At 39.3% G+C, this 20579-nt stretch overlaps 5 protein-coding genes across 13 annotated transcripts; 3 read left to right on the plus strand and 2 right to left on the minus strand.

Moving 5' to 3' along the window:
• The first annotated feature begins 1187 nt into the window (after positions 1-1187).
• LOC120455576 (gamma-aminobutyric acid receptor subunit beta-like) lies at positions 1188-3723 on the plus strand. The gene is made up of 7 exons (XM_039641946.2): positions 1188-1467; positions 1596-1767; positions 1836-2017; positions 2068-2225; positions 2570-3073; positions 3140-3361; positions 3428-3723. The coding sequence occupies exons 1-7, from the start codon at positions 1391-1393 to the stop codon at positions 3601-3603; spliced, it is 1491 nt and encodes a 496-aa protein (XP_039497880.1). The 5' UTR covers positions 1188-1390; the 3' UTR covers positions 3604-3723.
• On the minus strand, positions 2891-9064 carry LOC120455575 (ran-binding protein 16). 6 transcript variants are annotated; one of them, XM_039641940.2, is made up of 17 exons: positions 8800-9064; positions 8338-8733; positions 8045-8274; positions 7784-7883; positions 7508-7723; positions 7306-7452; positions 6565-7244; positions 6204-6496; positions 5557-6116; positions 5360-5498; positions 5224-5301; positions 5103-5164; positions 4907-5046; positions 4724-4843; positions 4580-4641; positions 4418-4497; positions 3918-4131 (listed from the first exon to the last, which is right to left on the minus strand). In XM_039641940.2, the coding sequence occupies exons 1-17, from the start codon at positions 8800-8802 to the stop codon at positions 4018-4020; spliced, it is 3420 nt and encodes a 1139-aa protein (XP_039497874.1). In that variant the 5' UTR covers positions 8803-9064; the 3' UTR covers positions 3918-4017. The 6 variants fall into 6 exon arrangements, 5 of the variants coding, with proteins under 5 accessions (XP_039497877.1, XP_039497874.1, XP_039497876.1 ...); XR_005616757.1 differs by lacking the exon at positions 3918-4131 and adding an exon at positions 4170-4331 and having other exon boundaries at positions 4418-4505; positions 8800-9063; XM_039641941.1 differs by lacking the exon at positions 3918-4131 and adding an exon at positions 4170-4331 and having other exon boundaries at positions 8800-9063.
• A 619-nt stretch (positions 9065-9683) lies between these two features.
• On the minus strand, positions 9684-15334 carry LOC120456105 (stromal interaction molecule homolog). 4 transcript variants are annotated; one of them, XM_044006609.1, is made up of 9 exons: positions 15091-15237; positions 13819-14297; positions 12699-12862; positions 11821-12053; positions 11366-11481; positions 11128-11300; positions 10473-11064; positions 10360-10407; positions 9684-9842 (listed from the first exon to the last, which is right to left on the minus strand). In XM_044006609.1, the coding sequence occupies exons 2-9, from the start codon at positions 14156-14158 to the stop codon at positions 9826-9828; spliced, it is 1683 nt and encodes a 560-aa protein (XP_043862544.1). In that variant the 5' UTR covers positions 14159-14297; positions 15091-15237; the 3' UTR covers positions 9684-9825. The 4 variants fall into 4 exon arrangements, with proteins under 4 accessions (XP_043862544.1, XP_039498644.1, XP_039498645.1 ...); XM_039642710.2 differs by lacking the exons at positions 9684-9842; positions 15091-15237 and adding an exon at positions 15267-15334 and having other exon boundaries at positions 9964-10407; XM_039642711.2 differs by lacking the exon at positions 9684-9842 and having other exon boundaries at positions 9964-10407.
• Positions 15335-15793: 459 nt separating this feature from the next.
• On the plus strand, positions 15794-19540 carry LOC120456527 (protein tramtrack, beta isoform). Its single transcript, XM_039643397.2, has 3 exons — positions 15794-16337; positions 17073-17999; positions 18056-19540. Exons 2-3 carry the CDS (start codon positions 17152-17154, stop codon positions 18774-18776), a joined length of 1569 nt encoding a protein of 522 aa, XP_039499331.1. The 5' UTR covers positions 15794-16337; positions 17073-17151; the 3' UTR covers positions 18777-19540.
• Positions 19541-19784: 244 nt separating this feature from the next.
• Positions 19785-20578, plus strand: LOC120455275 (nuclear nucleic acid-binding protein C1D). The gene is made up of 2 exons (XM_039641296.2): positions 19785-20134; positions 20198-20578. The coding sequence occupies exons 1-2, from the start codon at positions 19862-19864 to the stop codon at positions 20405-20407; spliced, it is 483 nt and encodes a 160-aa protein (XP_039497230.1). The 5' UTR covers positions 19785-19861; the 3' UTR covers positions 20408-20578.
• The last annotated feature ends 1 nt before the right edge of the window (position 20579 follows it).

Consider the following 20579-nt stretch of genomic DNA (forward strand, 5'->3'; position numbering starts at 1 on the left):
TGCAATTCAATTGAAATTGGAAAAATAATTTAATATATATACAGTCTAGAGCTCCTAAAAGCGATGCATACATATTTTTTGAATGTTTATTTAGCATACAGATTATTTTATTTCAAAAAGGTACAAAGCTTTTCGCGAGCTTAACCGCGCGATGTCGCTTTACAAAAAGCACAGCCTCATTGCCAAATCTGAAGGCGAAAAGGACATCCATGGAAAGCACAGGCCTACGTATGTATTTGATAACACGAACCGACTTGGATAATAGGGATGCGCAATGCAGGTCAAGCCGAGCGAAATGAACTCACCCGAGAAGCTCCCGCACAAGCATCTCTATAAGCAATTATTCATTAGATAGATATAGATACTGTGGGTGCTCGCACGCAGTTCGCAGCAGTTCGAGGCTACGCGTGAACCAAAGGACCAAAATACAATATACAAATATACAAAAATACTGACAGAGACGGGTAAACGAGGTGCGAGCGGGAAAGGGAGAGGGAAGCGCAGCGATTAAGTGATAAAGTTTCCCAATGCATTGGTGAATTCGCGTTTTATTCGCTAGTGCTGCTTGATATTGATATGAGCGAAAGGGCAAGAGGAACTGAAACTGGTGCCCCAAATGCATAAGTAGCTTCAATTGTTTGCATTCGATTGTAACGTGCTCCAATCTCAACATAATGCTTTCGTCCACCCAAATCGGCTTCTTTTTTAAATGTGCCAATGAGCTCGCATAAACGGCATCATTTAATGGGCATTAAAACACTGGTGTTTGAATAATATTTTTCATTTCAAAAATATCAACTGACCCAATAGATGTCATGAAAAGCAAGACCTCGAAAATTGTGTTCGGTAGCAAAACTAAAAAAGTCGGCGTGTAACAAGGACATCCGCTCGGCGTTGCCACCTTGTGCAGGTGTTTTAAGACCAGCAATTAGTTTAAGGACATAATTACGGTGCAATTAAATTCTTCACAATAATTGTTTCGCTCACGTTACATAATGGAACGAACTTAAGAACAGTGTATCCGATAGGACTGCACTGCACACTACTATTGTTCCTATTTTGCTTGCATTTTTATTGATACCCAAACCATTGCTGAAGAATTCGCGTTCTTAATTGTTCAGGGATAATAAAGCAAGTGCTGAAGAATTCGCGGCAAGTTTGTTTTGTTTACTTGTTGTTATACTGTTTTGCTGTTTATAGTTATTCCTTTGTGTTGTACTACAAAACCACGAAAACGTTGCAATCCACAGCTTTTTGAAACATGCCAGGGTAAGACAGCCAGATGCCTTTGATTCTGCTACCACGATGCGAGACCAAAAGCTGGAAATGACAGCGCAATCGATTCCAAAAAGTTGAGACCCAACAAACGACACAAGCAAAAGCTGTCAATATGACATGTTTTACGCGCGTCGGAGTATCCTGTAGTCTGTTCTTTTTCCTACTGGGCGCCCAGCTACAATTGATTCGGTAAGTGGATTGAGTAGCATAACCAATTTGTATTATCATTAAAAAAAACAGATGATATCATTCTGGGAACCTGAATATTGAAAATGAGCAGAACATATATTTATTATATATTTTATGTATTTTTTCAGATGTATTCGAAAGGATGTACTAGCTGGCCGCCTTGAGAATGTCACCCAAACAATATCGAACATACTGCAAGGATACGATATTCGACTCAGGCCCAATTTCGGAGGAGAGCCTTTGCATGTCGGCATGGATTTGACCATAGCCAGCTTTGATGCCATATCAGAAGTTAACATGGTAAGTGCATTGCACACTATTAGGGCACATGATAATTCTAATTGCGTTTTTGTTCATCAAATCATTAGGATTACACGATAACAATGTATTTAAATCAGTACTGGCGCGACGAGCGTTTGGCATTTAATATCTTTGGACAATATTTCGACGACGAGAACGACGATGGCATAAGCGATGTGTTGACCTTATCCGGAGACTTTGCTGAAAAGATATGGGTACCGGATACGTTTTTCGCCAATGATAAAAACAGGTGCAGCAAGACCATTATAAATGTACCATTTCTAAACTATTCTGTTTCAGTTTTCTGCACGATGTCACCGAGAGGAATAAACTGGTGAGACTGGGCGGCGATGGAGCTGTTACATATGGCATGAGATTCACCACGACCCTCGCCTGCATGATGGATCTGCACTACTATCCATTGGACTCCCAGAATTGCACGGTGGAAATTGAGAGCTGTAAGTGGACTCCTTTTTTTGTACTTGGTTAATGGATTAACTTGATCAAATTTATGATGATAAGGCATTTGTTTATGGCTAGGACTCTTTAAAAGATGTACATATATTATAGAATGAATTTCGGCAACAAAGATCTTGAGATCCCATTGATATGCTCTTCTTAACAAAGAAAATATTTAAAATAACTTGTCTGACAGCGTAGATAGTAATAAACCTTGAGAAATTTAAAAGTTGTTATAATCAGATGAAGTAAAATCTCAAGATTGCTTTATATAAATAACTACTACTTTATCACTTATCACTAATAATTAAAAAATACGTTTAAAATACTGTCAACCTTGCAGATGGATACACGGTCAGCGATGTGGTGATGTACTGGAAGCCAACGCCAGTGCGCGGAGTGGAGGATGCGGAGCTGCCGCAGTTCACCATCATTGGGTACGAGACCAATGACCGTAAGGAGCGGCTGGCCACCGGAGTCTATCAGCGGCTCTCGCTTTCATTCAAACTGCAACGGAATATCGGATACTTTGTATTCCAGACCTATCTGCCCAGCATTCTGATCGTAATGCTGTCTTGGGTCTCGTTCTGGATTAACCACGAGGCGACTAGTGCCCGGGTTGCATTGGGCATCACCACGGTGCTCACCATGACCACCATTAGCACGGGTGTTCGCAGCTCACTGCCGCGCATATCGTATGTGAAGGCCATCGACATTTATCTGGTCATGTGCTTCGTTTTCGTGTTCGCAGCCCTCCTGGAATACGCTGCCGTTAACTATACTTACTGGGGCAAAAGGGCTAAAAAGAAAATAAAGAAGGTCAAAGAATGTTGTCCAGGCAAGATCGGTAGGTCTACACTAGAATTCATGCCATATATACCCAATGTTTATACAAAATAACCCACGACCATAGGAAAGAGCGAAAGATCCGAGACGTGTTCAACGACAGAGGACATTATCGAGCTGCAGGACGTCCGAATGAGTCCTATACCTTCTCTGCGAAGAGGTACCTACAATGCCACCCTCGACTCCATCGGCACCGAGACCATGAATTTAGGAAAGTTCCCCCCAAGTTTTCGAATAACTCGTAATTATGGCACCGGACACAGCCAGCTTAGACGTCGCGCCCAGAGGGGTAAGCATGAAATGTAACCTTTTATTAAACATATATTATAAGCTAATGTTGAAATTCGATTCGCAGGAATCTCTACCCGCCCACGCATGTTGCATGCCCTTAAAAGAGGTGCCTCCGCTATTAAGGCCACCATACCGAAGATCAAAGATGTCAATATTATTGACAAATACTCCCGAATGATATTTCCGATCAGTTTTCTTGCGTTCAATCTTGGCTACTGGCTGTTTTATATTCTGGAATGATATATATAACGTGAACGAGTAATTAATTCCCCTAGAAACAGAACCATGAGACCCAAATACGACTTTTTATAACCTCCATAATAAAGATTGACTTCGCCATAGTATTTGGGCGTACCTGAATCATTAGCATGACTAATTTTTCTGCTTCTCTCATGCGCTGGCTTAAAAATACACAAAATAACGAATGATGATTAAATCAAAGTAAGATAAGAAAATAAATTTGGTTAAGATGCGAATCATGTGACTATTTAGCAATACAAACGTACGTGACCGCCCATTTCCCAATTTTCCATTGAGAGAGAACGCACTGATTATCAGTTTCTACTGTTTACTACTCCAAATCGCTTATAGCTAGTCTTACGTCTAGCGATTCTATATTTAATCCTGCATCCATTGTCAATCCGCTCCTTCAATTCAATCGAATAACCACCAATGCTCCTCGAGCTCTCCGTTAGCACTAATGTGGCGAGGACTCAGGCTCACTGGGTTCGAATCCACCGTCGCACATTGGTCGATCACACGAAAACGCTGGCCAAAAGTCCAAAAATCAATATTAAGAGCTCAAGTATTTTGCGCATTCGTATATTACAATAATTTACAGAATTGAGTGAATGAAATACTGCAGAAACAAAACTTGTATAATTTGCCATATGGAACACATTTCACCCCAAATTTTTGTTGTCGCCGGCGATATTTTCGAATACTTTTTATTTCCCACGTTTTCGTTTCTGTAGGAATTTCCTCAATTAGTTGTGTAAAATACTGTCGGAAAAAAATAAACACAAAAAAAACACTAATGCACAACCGGACATACCCGAACCATGGAATGGTTCCCGGAATTCGCATTTTGATCCGCTGCTGAAGATGCGTTTGTCGCGATGTAATCAGCACCGCCTATGTAACTTACAAATTAGTGATAGTTTAAAATAACATTTGAAAACGGAACAAACTAATAATAATAGTTAATTCTACACACCTGTTGTGGACTTTGGCAGGTTAACTACATCGCGCCGAAATGTTGACAAATTCTGTGTGAATCTAAGCAATAAAAAGTACATGGTTAATATTAATGCGACAGCAGATGGGCCTACATATATACATGTCAGTTTTTACGACTCACTTTTCTTTGTTTTTACTGGAAACATTTCGCTCAATGCCGACCATCAGATCATCGAACCATTGCGCCATTGTCTGTTGCTTTTCAATTGGTTGACCACAGATAATTCTATCCTTTAAGGATCTATTACAATAAATAAAAAACACGCATTAGATCGGGCTGTGGGATATAGTTTATCTTTCTTACCGGTAATAGTCCTCATAAAGTAATATGAGAACCAGCAATGGACGTGACATGGACCACTGGTTTCGACAATCCTCTGCCAAAACGTTGTTCAGTAATGAGGACATCATACTCTGGAGTAACTCAGAATTCATTTCAACAACCTGTGAATGAATGAAATAATTAAATAGTCCTCCGCGTTCTTTCTTTGCATACAAACCTTTAAGAATTGCGCATTTTCTTGATTTAAGCTACGGAGCTTTTTGTTTGGAAATGTAGAAACTACAAAATTAAAAATAAATTAAGTTTGAAAAAGTTACACTTTATGATTTACAGCATACCTTTCATCTGGAGCTGTTTAAAAATGTACGAAACAATACTATCCAAAATTGTGCAGCAACTTATATAAATGGCCGAGTCTGAAATGAAATATGTGTTACTAACATCTTTGAATGTTGAATATAAGTATAAGCACACCTAATGCGGACAGTCCTTTGGTAAGACTTTTTAAAATGTAAACGAATGCAGCCGGCTCCAAAGCAGCCAAGTAAGAAACATGATCTTGCGACAGACAATTTAGTAAGTTGTAGTAGGCCGTTGATAATTTTGGATATTCCTGCAATTTTACAATTAATTTTCCAATAATTAATCCACTTTATCATATAGTTACTCACAAGTAAATCGCTCTGTTCTATGGTGAGAATCAACTTGGCGATAATATTGAGTACACTGTCCAATGTATCATCTCCGTACAATTTAAATACCCCACAATTGACATAGTTGCCGCCAAGTGAGTTCTTTAAGATCAAAAAGCATATGGCAATTCCCTTTAGTCTCATCGGGTAAAGTCGATCACGTGGAACTTCTTGGTGCAGAATGCGATTGCCGTATATACAAATTAGTTTCGAGGCCTCGCGGAATAGGAGAATGCCCATTGGGCTGGATACATTGCCTGCCAGCCTTTGGGTGCGGCAATGCACTAGTTCGGCAAACAATTTCAGAATTGGTGTCGTAACGGCAGGATCGTGAGCCCACAGTTCCATCGCACGCAATAGTATGGGCAAATAGTCTGCATAATACAACCATTCGAAAAGCATGGTGTATTGAATGCGCGCGTTGAGCGGCAGCGCTAATCCACGGAGGTCTCGAGCCAAGCCAATAATGGCCTTCTTAGCCTCTTCATTAGAGAAGATGTTATTGTCCATCAGCACAGAGCCAAGGGACTCGAATTGATCTAGGTAAAAAATAAATTAGTATCTGAGAATGTGAGAAATGAAAGGGGCATCTTTGCAAATGCCCGTATATCGATTTGTAAACGGACTTGTTAAAGGTTCCAAAAAATTGTAGAATCTTTCTTCATCCTCGCCCAAATCGAACATCAGTAATCGGCCTAATGAAGTATAGAACATTGTGCGACATCTCATCTCGCTCAAAGTGGAATTCGTTCCTAGGAATGGGAAATGTTCGCTTGTATGATGTGTAAGCATAAACTGGACTTCTTCTAGACGTGCCAGTTTGCGCACAGAATTAAAATGCACAGAGAGATCGGATAATAACATCAGGGTTTTGGTTATAATAGGTTCAGAGCGTCCCCAAAACTTTAAATTTGTAATGCTGAAAGATGTAGATGTAATTTTTGTTAAGACTTTACGTCGATTCAATTTAAAATATAAACTACTTACATTTTGCGATTAATAAAACTTAAAAGCATTTGCTCGTCACTCAGTCCAAAGACCTCGCTAAGTCTCTTGTTCAAATTGGCTTTTTGCGCCTGCTCGCTGCTGTGCATTTTTCGGACCTGGTCCAAAAAGCTCAGTATCGCCAGCTCCAGCTTTTCGCAACCCGCTTGGGGCAATCGAGCATCGGTTAGGCTCATCAGTTGCAGGACCCTTATCACGAGCTCCGCGTCCATTGTGTCATGCTCATCACTTGTCGTAACGGAGAGGCGACCCACTATGGCCGACCCAATTATATACACAAGCCACGTTAATTGTAGCTCGTGTATAGTGATATCTATGGTATTAGCGTTAGGCGTCTGCAGCAAGTTCTCATACTCTCGGGCTTTTTGATCGAAATGCTGGACAAGCAGACTAACCGTCTTGTTATACTCGCACCTTTCGATTACCGACAGTTGCTCCAGCTGTTGCTGCACCATACACAGATCGTCTAGTGGATCATCCAAGTTGTCACGGACAATAACAGGAACAGCATCCAGGCGCGAGTCAATATAGGCTTTGATAACCTCCGGGGTGTAGGTACCTAGCAAATGCGGATCCGGGGACTTTACATATGGTACAGACGCAACCATGCGTTGCCAAAGTGTGAGTAAGTAATGTACACTGTTCGGTGCAAAAAGCCATACCTAAGGGTAGAGAATGGGTGTAAGATTTTACCAGGGCCACAAGATTCAAGGATGTACATACATGCAGGGATTGGACAGTAAACTTAGCTATTAGTTGGATTGCTTCTGCATAACATGGGACCGCTATAAGTTCACCCAATTGATAATTAGACTTAAGACGAGCCAGCAAACGGCAGAACTCGTGATAGTTATCTGGGTCACTCAAGCCCTGTAAGAAATCGTTAGCGAAATATGTCTTAGATAGCTCTTCTTTGACTACTTACGTGGAGGGTATTTAAAATATCTCTGACTCCTTCTACCAAGTGCGTTAGAAATTTTGTTCTCTCAGAATTACTAAAAAGAGAGCGACGCACAGATGTCATTTGAACCAGGCAGGATATGGAGTAGCTAGCTAAACCATTGGGCAAAATTTGGTATAAATCAAAAAAGAGTTTAAGTGTGTTCGAATCTAAGAATGCAGGACGCCAAGCTGTGGGTATCTACGTACAAGTTCAATTTAATAGAGTATCCAAATATATTAGTTGCATTTGCGTACATACCTGAACGTTGTTCATATCATCCGCAGACTCATCTGTGGAACTGCCAATGAAGTCGAAGCTCAGGCAATTTTTCGTTAGACGTAAGACGTGTGATATTAACCTAAAATAAAAAACAAAATTAACCAAATTAACTAATAATGTAAAACCATTTCAGACTAGTATCCGTCAGATCCTGATCATGAAGATACAAAAAGTAATTCTACTGAATGGCCAGTCTTGGTCTGATCTATTGGATAATATACTACAGCATAGTTAACTCACGCTTGCTGCGACTCGTCCATGAAGTTAATGTTTTTGCTATTATCACGGGCTGTGATCAGCAGAGAGCAGGATAGCAGAAAGGTTTCAAAGAGTTGCTGGTCCCGATACGATGTGGCTATTTTGCGATTTTTGGAGAAGGACAGGTGCACGTCCATCTCGACAACTGAGTTCATCTCACAAACCAGTTGTGACAGAATTTGGACGCCAATGGTGCAGTGCTCCACGGAGCCCTAAAATCGATTAATCATTTGAATTAGAAATAGTTATTTAACAACAAAAAATGTACGGGATACCTGCAAGAACTTTTTGACATCTTCCAATAGGTTTTGGAACACCATTTCCTCCTTGAACGAATCGAACCATCCGAACTTGGTTATCTTCGCCAGCAGAGTAACCAAGGCCTGGACAACAAAGTGCTGCAGATTGGGTACGGTGGCCAGATAGTTAAGAGCATAGCTGCGAATGTCAATCCTTTGCTCCAGACTTAATCCCTGAATGAGTTTGGTGAGTGTGGAGGCGGCTAGTAACTGGGCGTAGCTGGAATCGGCTCTGTCCAGCAGCAACTGGCATTTGGGCAGCGCATCCTGGCTGCTTACAAATGTGACTAGGGCTTTTTCCGCCTCGGCACGTATTCTTATGTCTGTGGCTTCATAGAGTTGCTTGCAAAGCACCTCCAGTTGTTGTATATCCTACAAACGCCATTAATTCGCTTATATTTACGTACTCTAAGTCAACAAGGCGCATTAAATACATACCATAACGATGAATACCGGAATTTGCTTAAAAATAAACTTGACAATTGTGGAAACAAACAAACAAGTGTGACCAAAACAACCGAATTTGAAATAGTTGCGATATTCTTGCACTTGTTGAACTGCAGACCCAGGAACGCCGTATTATCGCGGTGGGGAGTTTTTATTGACAAGGAGCCATGCCAGAAAGGGATGGCACATAAATTGCAAAGGGTAAATTATTTTAGTAGCTAATAGCTTGAAGTTGAAAAGGCTGTGTTGAACTGAATTTTGACTACACTACATTCTATTGACACGGTTGCTTAGATAAAATTCTTTTGCGCTTACTACGTTAGGAATTACACTTTGTACGCGTATTTAAGCACCAGCTTAATGACTAAAATAAAAGAGTAAAATATCACATACAATAATATAATTTATTACTTTCGTATGGAATATGATAATATATAACAATATAACAGCTGGAGTTTCACATCTTCAAAAGATTCCATCCATTCCCCTCCGTGAGAGTATTGCATTATGCAATAACTGGAACTAAAAACCAGTGTTTCGCACTTATTAAAAATACCATTCGTTCCCAAACACTTTGCTGTCGCATCATTCTTTATGAACTTATTAAAATGTTTATTATCACATGGGAATAATAATAAGAACTAAAACATGATATCTTAAGAAATCTTGTTATCGATAACAATTAATTATATTTAACTTAAAACAATAATTTAAAGAGTAAAAAACAATTGGAGAAGTCGAGGTTAAAGTCTATAAATTTATTCGAACCAAATGAAATCAATAATAAATGTAGTAATTTTTCCTAAGGAATATGGATCAGGATCAGGTGAGGTGAACATGCCGGTCGCCAGAAGAGGTTCTTCAGTCATCCATAACGCATCTGTGGTCAGCTGATAGCCAATTACAGACATTGAATAGGTGGAAAACGTAAGCTTTTTTAATCGGAATAAATATAGAGGGCGAGGGTCGAAGTTAAGCCGGCTCGGAAGACCAGTAGATTGTACCAGGGTTGATCCGTTATGGAATTCCAAAACCTGTAATCGTGAAAGGTTAAAAACTTTTCGCCCTTCGCCTTATGGAAGATAACTAAACAAAAAAAGCCTGCCCACGAAAAAAGCTTGTTGAAATTTGATAAACAAATCAATACTGGCCCCATTAATACTTTATTTCTTTATTTAAATAATCCACTAGGTGGACCACCATTCATAAGTTCATTCTTACGTACAAAACTCAGTATGGTTTTATAGTATTCGTTGTTTTTGACAAAAAATTAAGTAGATGACATTTTGTATACATCAAAAATAAAATGGATATATTACAAATATAAAGATTAAAATATCATACACACACATAATGTTATATGACCTTCATTAATACAGTATCTTAATGTAAAACAGATTTCATTCAGGGTTCAATAAGCGGTTTTATAATTTTATTTAGTTCGTCAAGTAGTATGCTTTTCTGAAGAGCTGGGTTTTATTGTCCTCACAGACCGAGCGCACAAGCCTTATTCCGTGGCAAGCAGCGAAAAGTTCTCAAAATTCAGCTTACCTTGTATGGACTCATCATCCAGGTCTTCGGTGCTGTTGGTAATACGTGCTGTCAACGAAATATAACGAATATTAATGAGTTTTCAACATGATATAATGTAAATATATACGCACTTCTAGACCCCTTGGTTGAACTCATGCCCATGGAACTTTGTAAGCCCCCATTTCGGCCATACAGAACATTCTCCAAGTAGGGCAGTCCATTGTTATTAACAATGTTTAAGCCAAGGCACGTCTCGATTTGCTTCCAGCGATGCAGTCGTTCTTGCAGCTCGTTTGTTACATCTCCAAGTGCATTCCGTGCCTCAACAATGGATCGATCCACATCATCAATACTCTTTCCATGCGTGGAAACGAACGCACCGACCAAACTTGAACGTTTCTTACGCAATTTCTCACAAGCCTCTCTGGCTGACTGTAGTTGTTTCTCAGCCGATGTGCGCTTCTTCTGATGATTCTTACTTTCTAGTTCATATGTATATTGGAGCCATGATTGCAGTTGTGGCGGCGGTGACCAGCAGTTGTCCACTAGTTCAAATTCGGCACGAGATAATTCGTTGCGCAACATCTCGATTTCTTTTTTCAGCTGCTGAACTTCCAAATCCGAGTTTGATGAACTGAGAGTGGGGGCTTCTTTTAGACGCCGCTCCAAATCTAGTTTTTCTGTTGCCACATTTTCTTGTTCCATTCTGGCTCGTTCTAGTTCCTACAGGAGTAAAGCAATGCATTAATTTATTAATCATTCTATATAAACTTTCGGAAAACCAACCTTCTGCATCTCCTGTAGACTTTGCTCAGCCCTCTGCAATCCCTCCATATCCTGGGCCATTCGACGAAGATGACGTTTGGCATTCTTATTTTGCTGGTAGGCGTACCAACATCCAATAATAGCACTAAGCAGCAAAGTCACCAGTATGTAGTCCTTCCAGCGGGTACCAGTTTCTATTCAATGACCAATGTATTTGAATAAGTACTTCTTATACTCTATGAAACTATAAGCTCCTTACCTCGCGGTGGCCCAAACAGAACAACATCCATTGCCTTTAATGAGATTTTTTGTTTGTGTATAGGGTCCTTAATGCCAAGTACATTGCCCACATACTGAAGATTATTCACAGCCAATCTAAAACGCCGAATATAATTGCATGTATTAGATTATTCAACAAATCAAATTGATTAACTTTTCATAAAAGGATAAGAAGTTCTCCAAAAGAATAAGACAACCTAAGGAAAAACATAGGATTGTTTAATTAATACATATCAACTTTGGCTTGCCAAAGATAGCTTCCTTTCTTGGTTTCTACAATTGCCACTATGTTTTGAAGTTTTGGAAGAGTAGTAATACAACCTATAGTTATGGATTTCGATGCACAACGTATTCATAAATGGGACAGATGAACTCAAAGTCATTAACATGATGTAAATAAACGAGAACTCAAATTAAAAATGATTTATAGCCTACCTCGGCAAAGCAGCTCCAGTAACCTTGTGTAATTTAAACAGATCAACGTATTGGGGCAGCTGAACGGACTGCGCCAACCAATCAGTGGTCTGTTCGATGGTCCAATTGTGCACCTCCGATCTCAGCCAAGCCTCCCAAAGTTCTTTGACCGATATATGCATATCGTCATTGAAGTGAAACGCTTTCTGCCGCTTTTCATAGCCCGAGTCGTACTTCAATTCCTCCCGCAAAAACTGGAATAATCCGTTTAAAGATGGGAACATAAAATAAAGCATATGAAATGTTGAAAATTTAAAATTAACAATGGAAAATGAAGGGTCCTACTTTAAAGGTCAAGCTGAATGAACGATGATTTCAAAAATGAACGATATTATACAATATATGTTTACCTCCATAATGTAGGTTGATTAATTGATTAAGATCTTGGTAATCTATACTAATTACGAAATTATTTTTCGAGTAACAAGAAAGGAAGCTTAGTTCGGCAAGCCGAGTTTCATATAGTGTTGTAATATTTAACTATTTACATATAATGATATATTTACGTATTATAAAAAAAATATCTGCAGTCGCAAAAAATATACAGTCTTTACGAAATACAAGAAAAAGATAAAAAAGCTCAGTAATCCAGAAGATACTTTGAAAATCAATTAATATTCGAAATTTAGCAATTAAAGAAATTTTAAATAAACAGCTTTCTTTGCAAAACAAAAACGCACGCTTATGATTCTTTTCATTTGTGTTCTGAATAATGAATTTCTAAATGGTTTCTAGTATAGGGTACAATTTGTGTCAGCTTAACAAACTGCAATTTCTAGTCATGGAAACATGATGCTCATATACTTTGCACTTTCAGTTCAAATGGCTTTATAACATACGTCATCGGACTCGCTCAGATCGATGTTTCCATTGTCGTCATCATCCAGCTGGCGATGCAAGCTTGCAATAGCCTCCATGCCAAAGCGATCCTGAACACTACCACTGTAGCAATCAAAATCATCCGCAGCACACGCTCCATCCGCTGAACCACTTCCCATAGAACCTGTTGAGAGTACATCGGTTAACAATGTGTACAAACATGCTATTAAATCTAATCCACAAAAGGCTATTTAAATCAAAACATAATAATACATACTGTTAAAACCCGTTCTTCAGTTGATAGCTAGCAAAAGCGTGTTATAACACAAAAAATAATAACGAAAAGGTAACTTCGGCGAGCCAAAGTTCAAATACCGATGCAGTTAGAAAAGAAAAAGTGCAGGTTGCCTTAGTCGTCCGATTTTCCCACAATTTGCAATCTTGTCCTAAAATCGCCCTGAAAATTCCCATATAATATAGGCATCGGAAATTATACTATGAAATATAATTTGCTGAACTCCTACAAAACGAATTTACATCGAGTATCGATTTAATAAAGATGACAAATAGAAATCAAATAAAGCAGCTAGGTTTTGAATAAAATTTAAGTTACACAAAAAAAAACAACGAAGTTTTACCAATTTGGCCAGATTGTCCTATAAATAGTCCGATCGTTCATATGGCAGCTATATGAAATAGTCGTCTGTTCTCGGCTGTTTCGACCTATATACTACCTGCAATAGAAAGAAGACTATGTTTAAAGTTTCAACCAGATGGCTTCAAAATGGAGTGACTGGTTTGCTTAACGACGGACAGACAGACAAACATACGGACATGCTTATATATACTATACGAGTATCTATCTACTTTACAAGATTGGAATACTCTTTGCGGCGTTGCAAGCGTCTGACCAAATTGATAAGGACCCGCTGCAAGGGTATATCAAGTTAAGTAATTATAAATAGCTATAAATATCCTTAAACATGCTTCAAATCTACCTTATAGGCGATGAAATAGCTTACAAATTGGATGCTCTTCTTAACGTGCAAACTTAAGCTAATGCATTGACTCGGCACGTGCTATTAATGACTGGTTTTGGCAGATCCGATTAGAATGTGCTTTGTTTCGTGCACAACTTACTAAATTCATTGCTGACCGCCTGGGACATGGCCTCGCTCAGAAGATTATATGAGCTCCTGTGCAGATTTTGCGCCAGATGAGTGGAGTGCTCACCGCCGCTTCCGGCGTGCGATGCGGCGATATGGGTGACATGTTCCGACTGGGAATTGTGTAAACTCTGACCAGATTCGTGGGATGCGTGACGTGAGGCAACATTGGGATTTTGCTTATACTGATGCTGTGTGTTGTATCGATTCGAATCGACGGATACTGTGTGCGGGCCATGATCTAGCGTACTTATGCTCTTCAGCACACAGCAGAAGAATATGAGAGAGTAGTTCCAAATGGTATTCTTTCGCATTGTTAGAATTGTGTGCGGACTTCTTCAATACAAATTATCGCATACGTCTCCTTAAAAACAGTAAAACGGTTCGGTTTCTTTTAAGTTTACAGATCACATTTGTTGGTCGTGAAAGTCATAGTTTTCAACTGATGATATCCTGCAATGATGTATGAAACAGAGGTCAGGAATGTGGTAGATCTCAACTTAAAAACTAAGTAACACGGTTTTAGAAGTGATCTTTATAACGCATATTCCTATTCTATAAGATTCCATGGTGACCGAAGCGTATAGTACGTAAAGAAAATTGATTAAATAATCAAGCAAATCCAACTGTGTGCGAAAGTATTATTGCATTCGCCAATAAATAAAGATTTACTGGGCACAGACTTACGAGGCTGTTATTTGTCGATGAGATTCAGTTATAGGGGTCTTAAAAGATAACCGCTGAGCGCAAATTTACTGAGAAAGGCAAATATTAGGAAAACGGCGTGAGTAATAGAATGGACAAATTTTTGCTTCGTCGAGATAAAATTATTTTTTGGAAAGTTCTTTCAGATTTGGATTTGCGTTTTTGTTAACTAGTGTAAGTTTAGCTGTGGATGCTGTAGAAAACATTTGCGACAGCTAACTAGACTTATACTATGATTATGATCTATAATATCGTACTAATATGCGTTTTACATCCGTGTAATTACAATACATTCGGGATCGTTTTTGATCTTTAATTTAAAACAAATAAATGCGTAGAATACGGTTAATTCGTAGAGGTATCGTTACAAGGACAGCACATAACGGTACGTTTATATGGCAGCAACAAATGGATTCAAAATCATAGGCAAAGCTTACTGTGTAACTGTTTTCTTTTTTTTTTAATATTTTTTAATATTAGACATTGATACTATATAGGAATGTAGATATGTAAGTTGTGGAAGGCATCAGCATTTGTTTACTTCTAAAAACGCAGAAAACTGGGAATTTCAATAATGTCTGCACGGATTCGGCTGCGTTATGACTGCACAATTTACAATGTCAAAGCCAAGCACTTAATAACCACACATATGTGGATGCCCAGTGGTAAACTTCCATAAGTTTTTTTTAGACCTCAAATAAAAATAAAAGCACTCACACTAAAATTCCCGAGTCAGTTTGGGTTGAACGATGTGACCAGTCGACTGAAAGGTAAAAATACACTCCTCACAATTTAGACTACAAACGCTTTTCATGTTAGAGCTATTGGGTTTTTCACAAAATATGTTAAAGCTTTTGTATACGACATAATCTATCAACAACAGATATTGGAATAAATATATACGATATAGAATATTTATTCTATTTATTATTATTTATTTATTCGCTTTTTAAGATCGATAGGCTGCATTCAACTACATTCGCTTAGTGGAGACAAGCGGAACGACTGGGATATTTGGGGCATATGAAATCTAGATTCCCACTGAACACAATCGACATGCAGAAGTTAATAGAAAATTTAACTTATTCAATTTTAACGATTGAATGCATTGGGTTTCTAACAAATTGACAACATACTAACTTTAATAAAATATCATATCACGCACAGTAGGTAATAACTATTTACTCAAAAACGCGTTTATGAAACGCTTAGAAGGGCCAGCAATTATGCCTAACGCGTAGTTTAAATAACAATTGATTGCTACAGAAGCTGGCAGCGCGAAAGACAATATTAAATTTTACAATTTAAATGTAGTTTGAAAGCAGACTTGAAAAAGGCAAAAATTCAGTAGTATTAGGCGTGAACCGATTTGGAATTTGAGTTTGGCGTTTGTTAATAGTATATCAATAACAGCAATTGTACATCAAAAAAGGAAATAAAAACGCGCGCATGCAGCATTGCTGGTTAAAATAAACATTCATAAACCAACGAATTGAATGGGACGCACGGCAAACGATGAGGGATTGTGAATAGAGACATTGGTTAATGCCCGAAATGTACATATTTGTGTGTGTTGTGAACGATTTGGTGCAAGAATAGTGTGTATTTTTAAACAAGACTCTGGCGCTGATACATTCATACATAGCTCACGCGCACAGGACATACAGTCCTAACATAAAATTCTCGTTCGTTTTCACGCCATCGCATCTGTTCTGTTACATAGCGGCCAAAAAGCGAGAAGTAAAGAGCAAAAAGTTGCAAAGTTTCGATTCCTTGGCAAACAAACAGGTATGTATTCGGAATCGCAGGGATATATACATGTACATAACGCGTACATCCGACTGTTTACATCCTTATTACTAAATATAGAAGTAATTCCAATTGTGCAAATTGCCAGTGGAGGTGTACATATGTATTTATGCAAGCGTTCGTATGTATGTGGGTACATAAAAACATGGCAAGTGAAAATTCGCATGGTTTTCCCTTCAGTTTCGTACTGAGGACATTATTTACTCGCACAATTATCGAATGTAAATAAGCATATACACCTGTATGTACGCCCGTGTGGTTGTGTGTGTGTGTGTATGTATAAACAGTGGTCAACTGCTAAAAAGGAAGCAAATAAAAACCTCGGACTAACGTAACACTCATGCAAAAAGCATACAAAAAAAAATCAGAGTAAGGATGAAGCAATATTTAAACATTAAATGGGCAGAACTCATATTGTTTGCTAAAAGGTTACATTTATTTTAATCCCGTATCAAGTGAAATGCAAATATTAATAGAAAAGGGATAATTAATATCCTTGTTTTAGTACAACAAAAATGCAACAAACACAGTCCATAGAATCGTTCACAAGCTTACCTAATATATAATATATCTATTTAATTTAAAATGTTACAAAGAATGGCTTATATACTAGATCCTTATTGTAATCTCATTCAGGAGAATGAAATGATAGATGACGGATTTTGAAATGATGGTAATAATTTAACCTTAAACTTACCTTTATCTTTATTGCAGGATATACAAGGATCTTTAAATGAGCAATAGTTTCGCAGACTCAGGAGCACAGTAAAGGCGCGAATTATATTTGAGTACGATGAGCGGCGCTACCCAGGAATTTTGTGTACGCTGGAACAGCCACTTGGGCAGCATTGGAGCCGCGTTTCCGCAGCTGCTGGCGGGCCAGAGATTCGTGGACGTAACACTCGCCTGCGAGGGCCAACAGGTGCACTGTCATCGTCTGGTTTTGGCCGCCTGTTCCACCTACTTTGAGGCGATACTGGCGGAGCATCCCTGCAAGCATCCGGTTATCATACTACCCAGAGAGATCAAGCTATGGGAAATCCAGGCGCTCGTGGACTTTATGTACAAGGGAGAGGTCAATGTCACGCAAGCCGGTCTTGGTCAGTTGCTTCGCTGTGCCGAACAACTGCAGATTCGCGGGCTATACGGCTCCGAGGCACCGATAAACTACAAGAAACTCCAGCAGGCGAGTCTGGAGGCTGCCAAGGATCCAGCTGCATCGACACCGCGAAGCTTCAAGCATGTGGACAGCACGGAGACGGACGATGCAGCCACTAATTCAACCACCTCAACGATAACCACCTCCTCCGCTCCACCGCTAGCGGTTAACCAGCAGCAACCCACAGTATTGAAGCGCCACAATTCGGATGTTCGTCAGCCACAGCAGCAGCAGCAACAGCAGCAGCAACAGCAGCAACAACAGCAGCGACCTCAGATGAACGGCAGTAATGCTCAACAGCCATCTAAAGTCACCTCTGCGAACGTCTTGGGCAGCCACTCAAATGCCCCGACCGAGGACGACTCCGGCGATGAGGTGCCGAACAATTGGAATGCCTACGGAGAGCAATTCGAGGATTGCAATCTATCTGCGCAAGCCGTTGACAACAAAATGAATGTCCAACTATCCCTGCAGCAGGCGAGGTTTGTTATTGAAATATTATAAAAAGAATCTTTGGATAACTATCATCTTTTCTCAGGATGCAAATGCAGCTTCAGCAGCAGCAATACTTGGATTCAAATGTTGAGGACGATCACAACTATGTAGCCGCTCATGATGAAAACAATGACAGCAGTTTTGCTGCTGGAGTGCCGTGCGGATCCGGGCTATCCGTCAGCCTTGACACTGATCTCGATACATCGGCCAATACTTCCGGAGGACTGAGCCATAGCTCGATCGATGGCTATACCTCATATAAGCGCGTCCGACGTTCGGAAGCATCTCTAGCACAAGCGGCCAAATGTGTTTCGAAGGGCGAGACATTCCAAACAGTCAGCAATATGTTCAATATTCCTGTCTCAACCATTCGTTTCTATATGGCGCGAAAAGGAATTCTTCCGAAGCGGAAGCGTGGACGCGGTGCTTCCCATGCCGGAAACATAATAATCACAACAAACTCAGGAAAACTCTCAACCGTCCCTGCGAGCATAACTCATCCCCAAGCCCATCCGCCGCATATCCATCCCAATCCCAATGCCCTTCCTCTTCCACACACGCAGTCTCAGCAAATGTCCTTGGACAGCCTACATCTAAAGGCGGGCATCACAAATACCAGTGGCAGCAATAGTCCAGCAACTGCTACGGCAACGTCTATGTCACCATCATTTGATATGGCCACAACAGGTGATATCGTGCCTTTTCACCTCCATAGCGATGCGGCGGCATTCAAACTCAACGATCAAAAGCTGCACATGATCTAACCACGCGGTTTGCCAAACTGTGCTGTACTAGTAGAGCGTGTATTAATAGAGAGGGATTTCCAAGCAGTTGCTGCTTTTTTTCATTTCGGGGTACCCATCGGCTCGTGTGGGATCTTTAGTCATAACATAGTCAACAAAATACAATTTATACTTAGGTTTATTTGATTACGCTTTGAAGTTGCAAAAGTTTTATCCTTGGTTGAAAAATACTCACTGTTCAATCATTATTCATTATTCATTATTCGACTTTATTATACTTTAGGAATTAAATATAATACAGTAGATGTATTCTATCAAGGATTATGACTAGAAACTTGCGTAAAAATTTCAAATATGTTTCTTGTCGCCCCAGTACTCTAAGGAATTACTGTATTGTTAATAAGATAAATAAAATCGACCTGGAAACTTTTACTGGGTATTCGTGTGATTGCAAGATAAGATGACAATTTATATATAATAAACTCAAAGGTCGTAAAAGACATAATCATAATGCTAACAGCTTAAAATATTGTAATGTAAAGTAATAATTATTGGTCAAATACATCCGATTTATTTTAAACCCATATACTTTTTCTACATGAACTACAATTTTCTCCCATATTTGCAAATCTGTAATACTTGATGTTGAGTTCCTTCATTATAACAATTAATTGGCCATAACTTCAAGAAAAGGCGAAAAGCCCTACGATAAAACCGTTGTGAAAGTATTATTAAATACATAAGTACTGTGTACGAGAAGATTGGGCAATAAAATTTTAAATGCATTCAAAGACACTATAGGTGCATTTTTGTTTCGCTAAATGATAAGTTTAAACCACAAAAATACAATTTCTCAGCGTTAATATGGGCTATTATGAGAAATCAAGACAAGAGCGGAGAGAATTCGTCCAATTAGCTTTTATTTTGCTAATTTTCGAATTTGCAAAAAGAGTAGAACAGTGTAGGCGCAGAATGCGCTGGTGGAAACATCGATCTTTTAGACGCTTCCTTAAAATTGGTGTTTTTGTATGGTGAATAAACGGTCACACTGCAAGGCTAAACTAGAAGTAAATATTCGCACACGATTTCAATTCCATTTGAAAAACATGGCTCAAGGAAAACAACCTGTCGATGAAGAATTACCCTGCAACGCTTACTTGGATACCAGCCTCCAGGAGGACGAGAATATGCAAAAACTCCTGAAAACCTTCTACAGTAGCATCGAAGTTCTGGAAGCCGACATGGAGAAGGCACTCGCGCTACAGGCAGCACGCACATTGACGACAAATGAGCAAATTAAATTGGATAGTTACCTGGTGTATTTGAAGAGCACATTGTTTTGGATATACTTGAAACTGCAAGGTCTAGATGTCTCGAAGGTGAGTGCAATCCAATACACAGTTCCCATACATAGTGACAATCGCCATTTGATTCCATTTCAGCATGGTGTGATGCACGATTTGAGTCGTACGAAGGAACTTCTTGCCCGCGATAAGGAAATAAACGATGCTCTGGCGGCGCCAAGACTGGATATGCAGGCTGCCAAGCGTTTCATCGCAGCAGGAACCCACACGCGATTTGTGGATATGGACGGCGTTATGGTCACCGAAAAACAATATAATAAAAGCCTGCAGGAAACGACCAAAGAATAAATATCCCCAAGGGTTAATTCGATAGTATAGCGGCCTTTTCACCACAAAATTCTAGATAGTAAGACAATAATAAGACAATACATTTTAAAAGCATCTAAATAGCAAAGGTTTCTTTCCCGGAACACTTTGAATTTGAATTTTAACAAATAATACACAAGAAGAAAGTACGAAT

Source organism: Drosophila santomea, chromosome X (genome assembly GCF_016746245.2).
Source record: "Drosophila santomea strain STO CAGO 1482 chromosome X, Prin_Dsan_1.1, whole genome shotgun sequence".
Lineage (NCBI taxonomy): Eukaryota > Metazoa > Arthropoda > Insecta > Diptera > Drosophilidae > Drosophila > Drosophila santomea.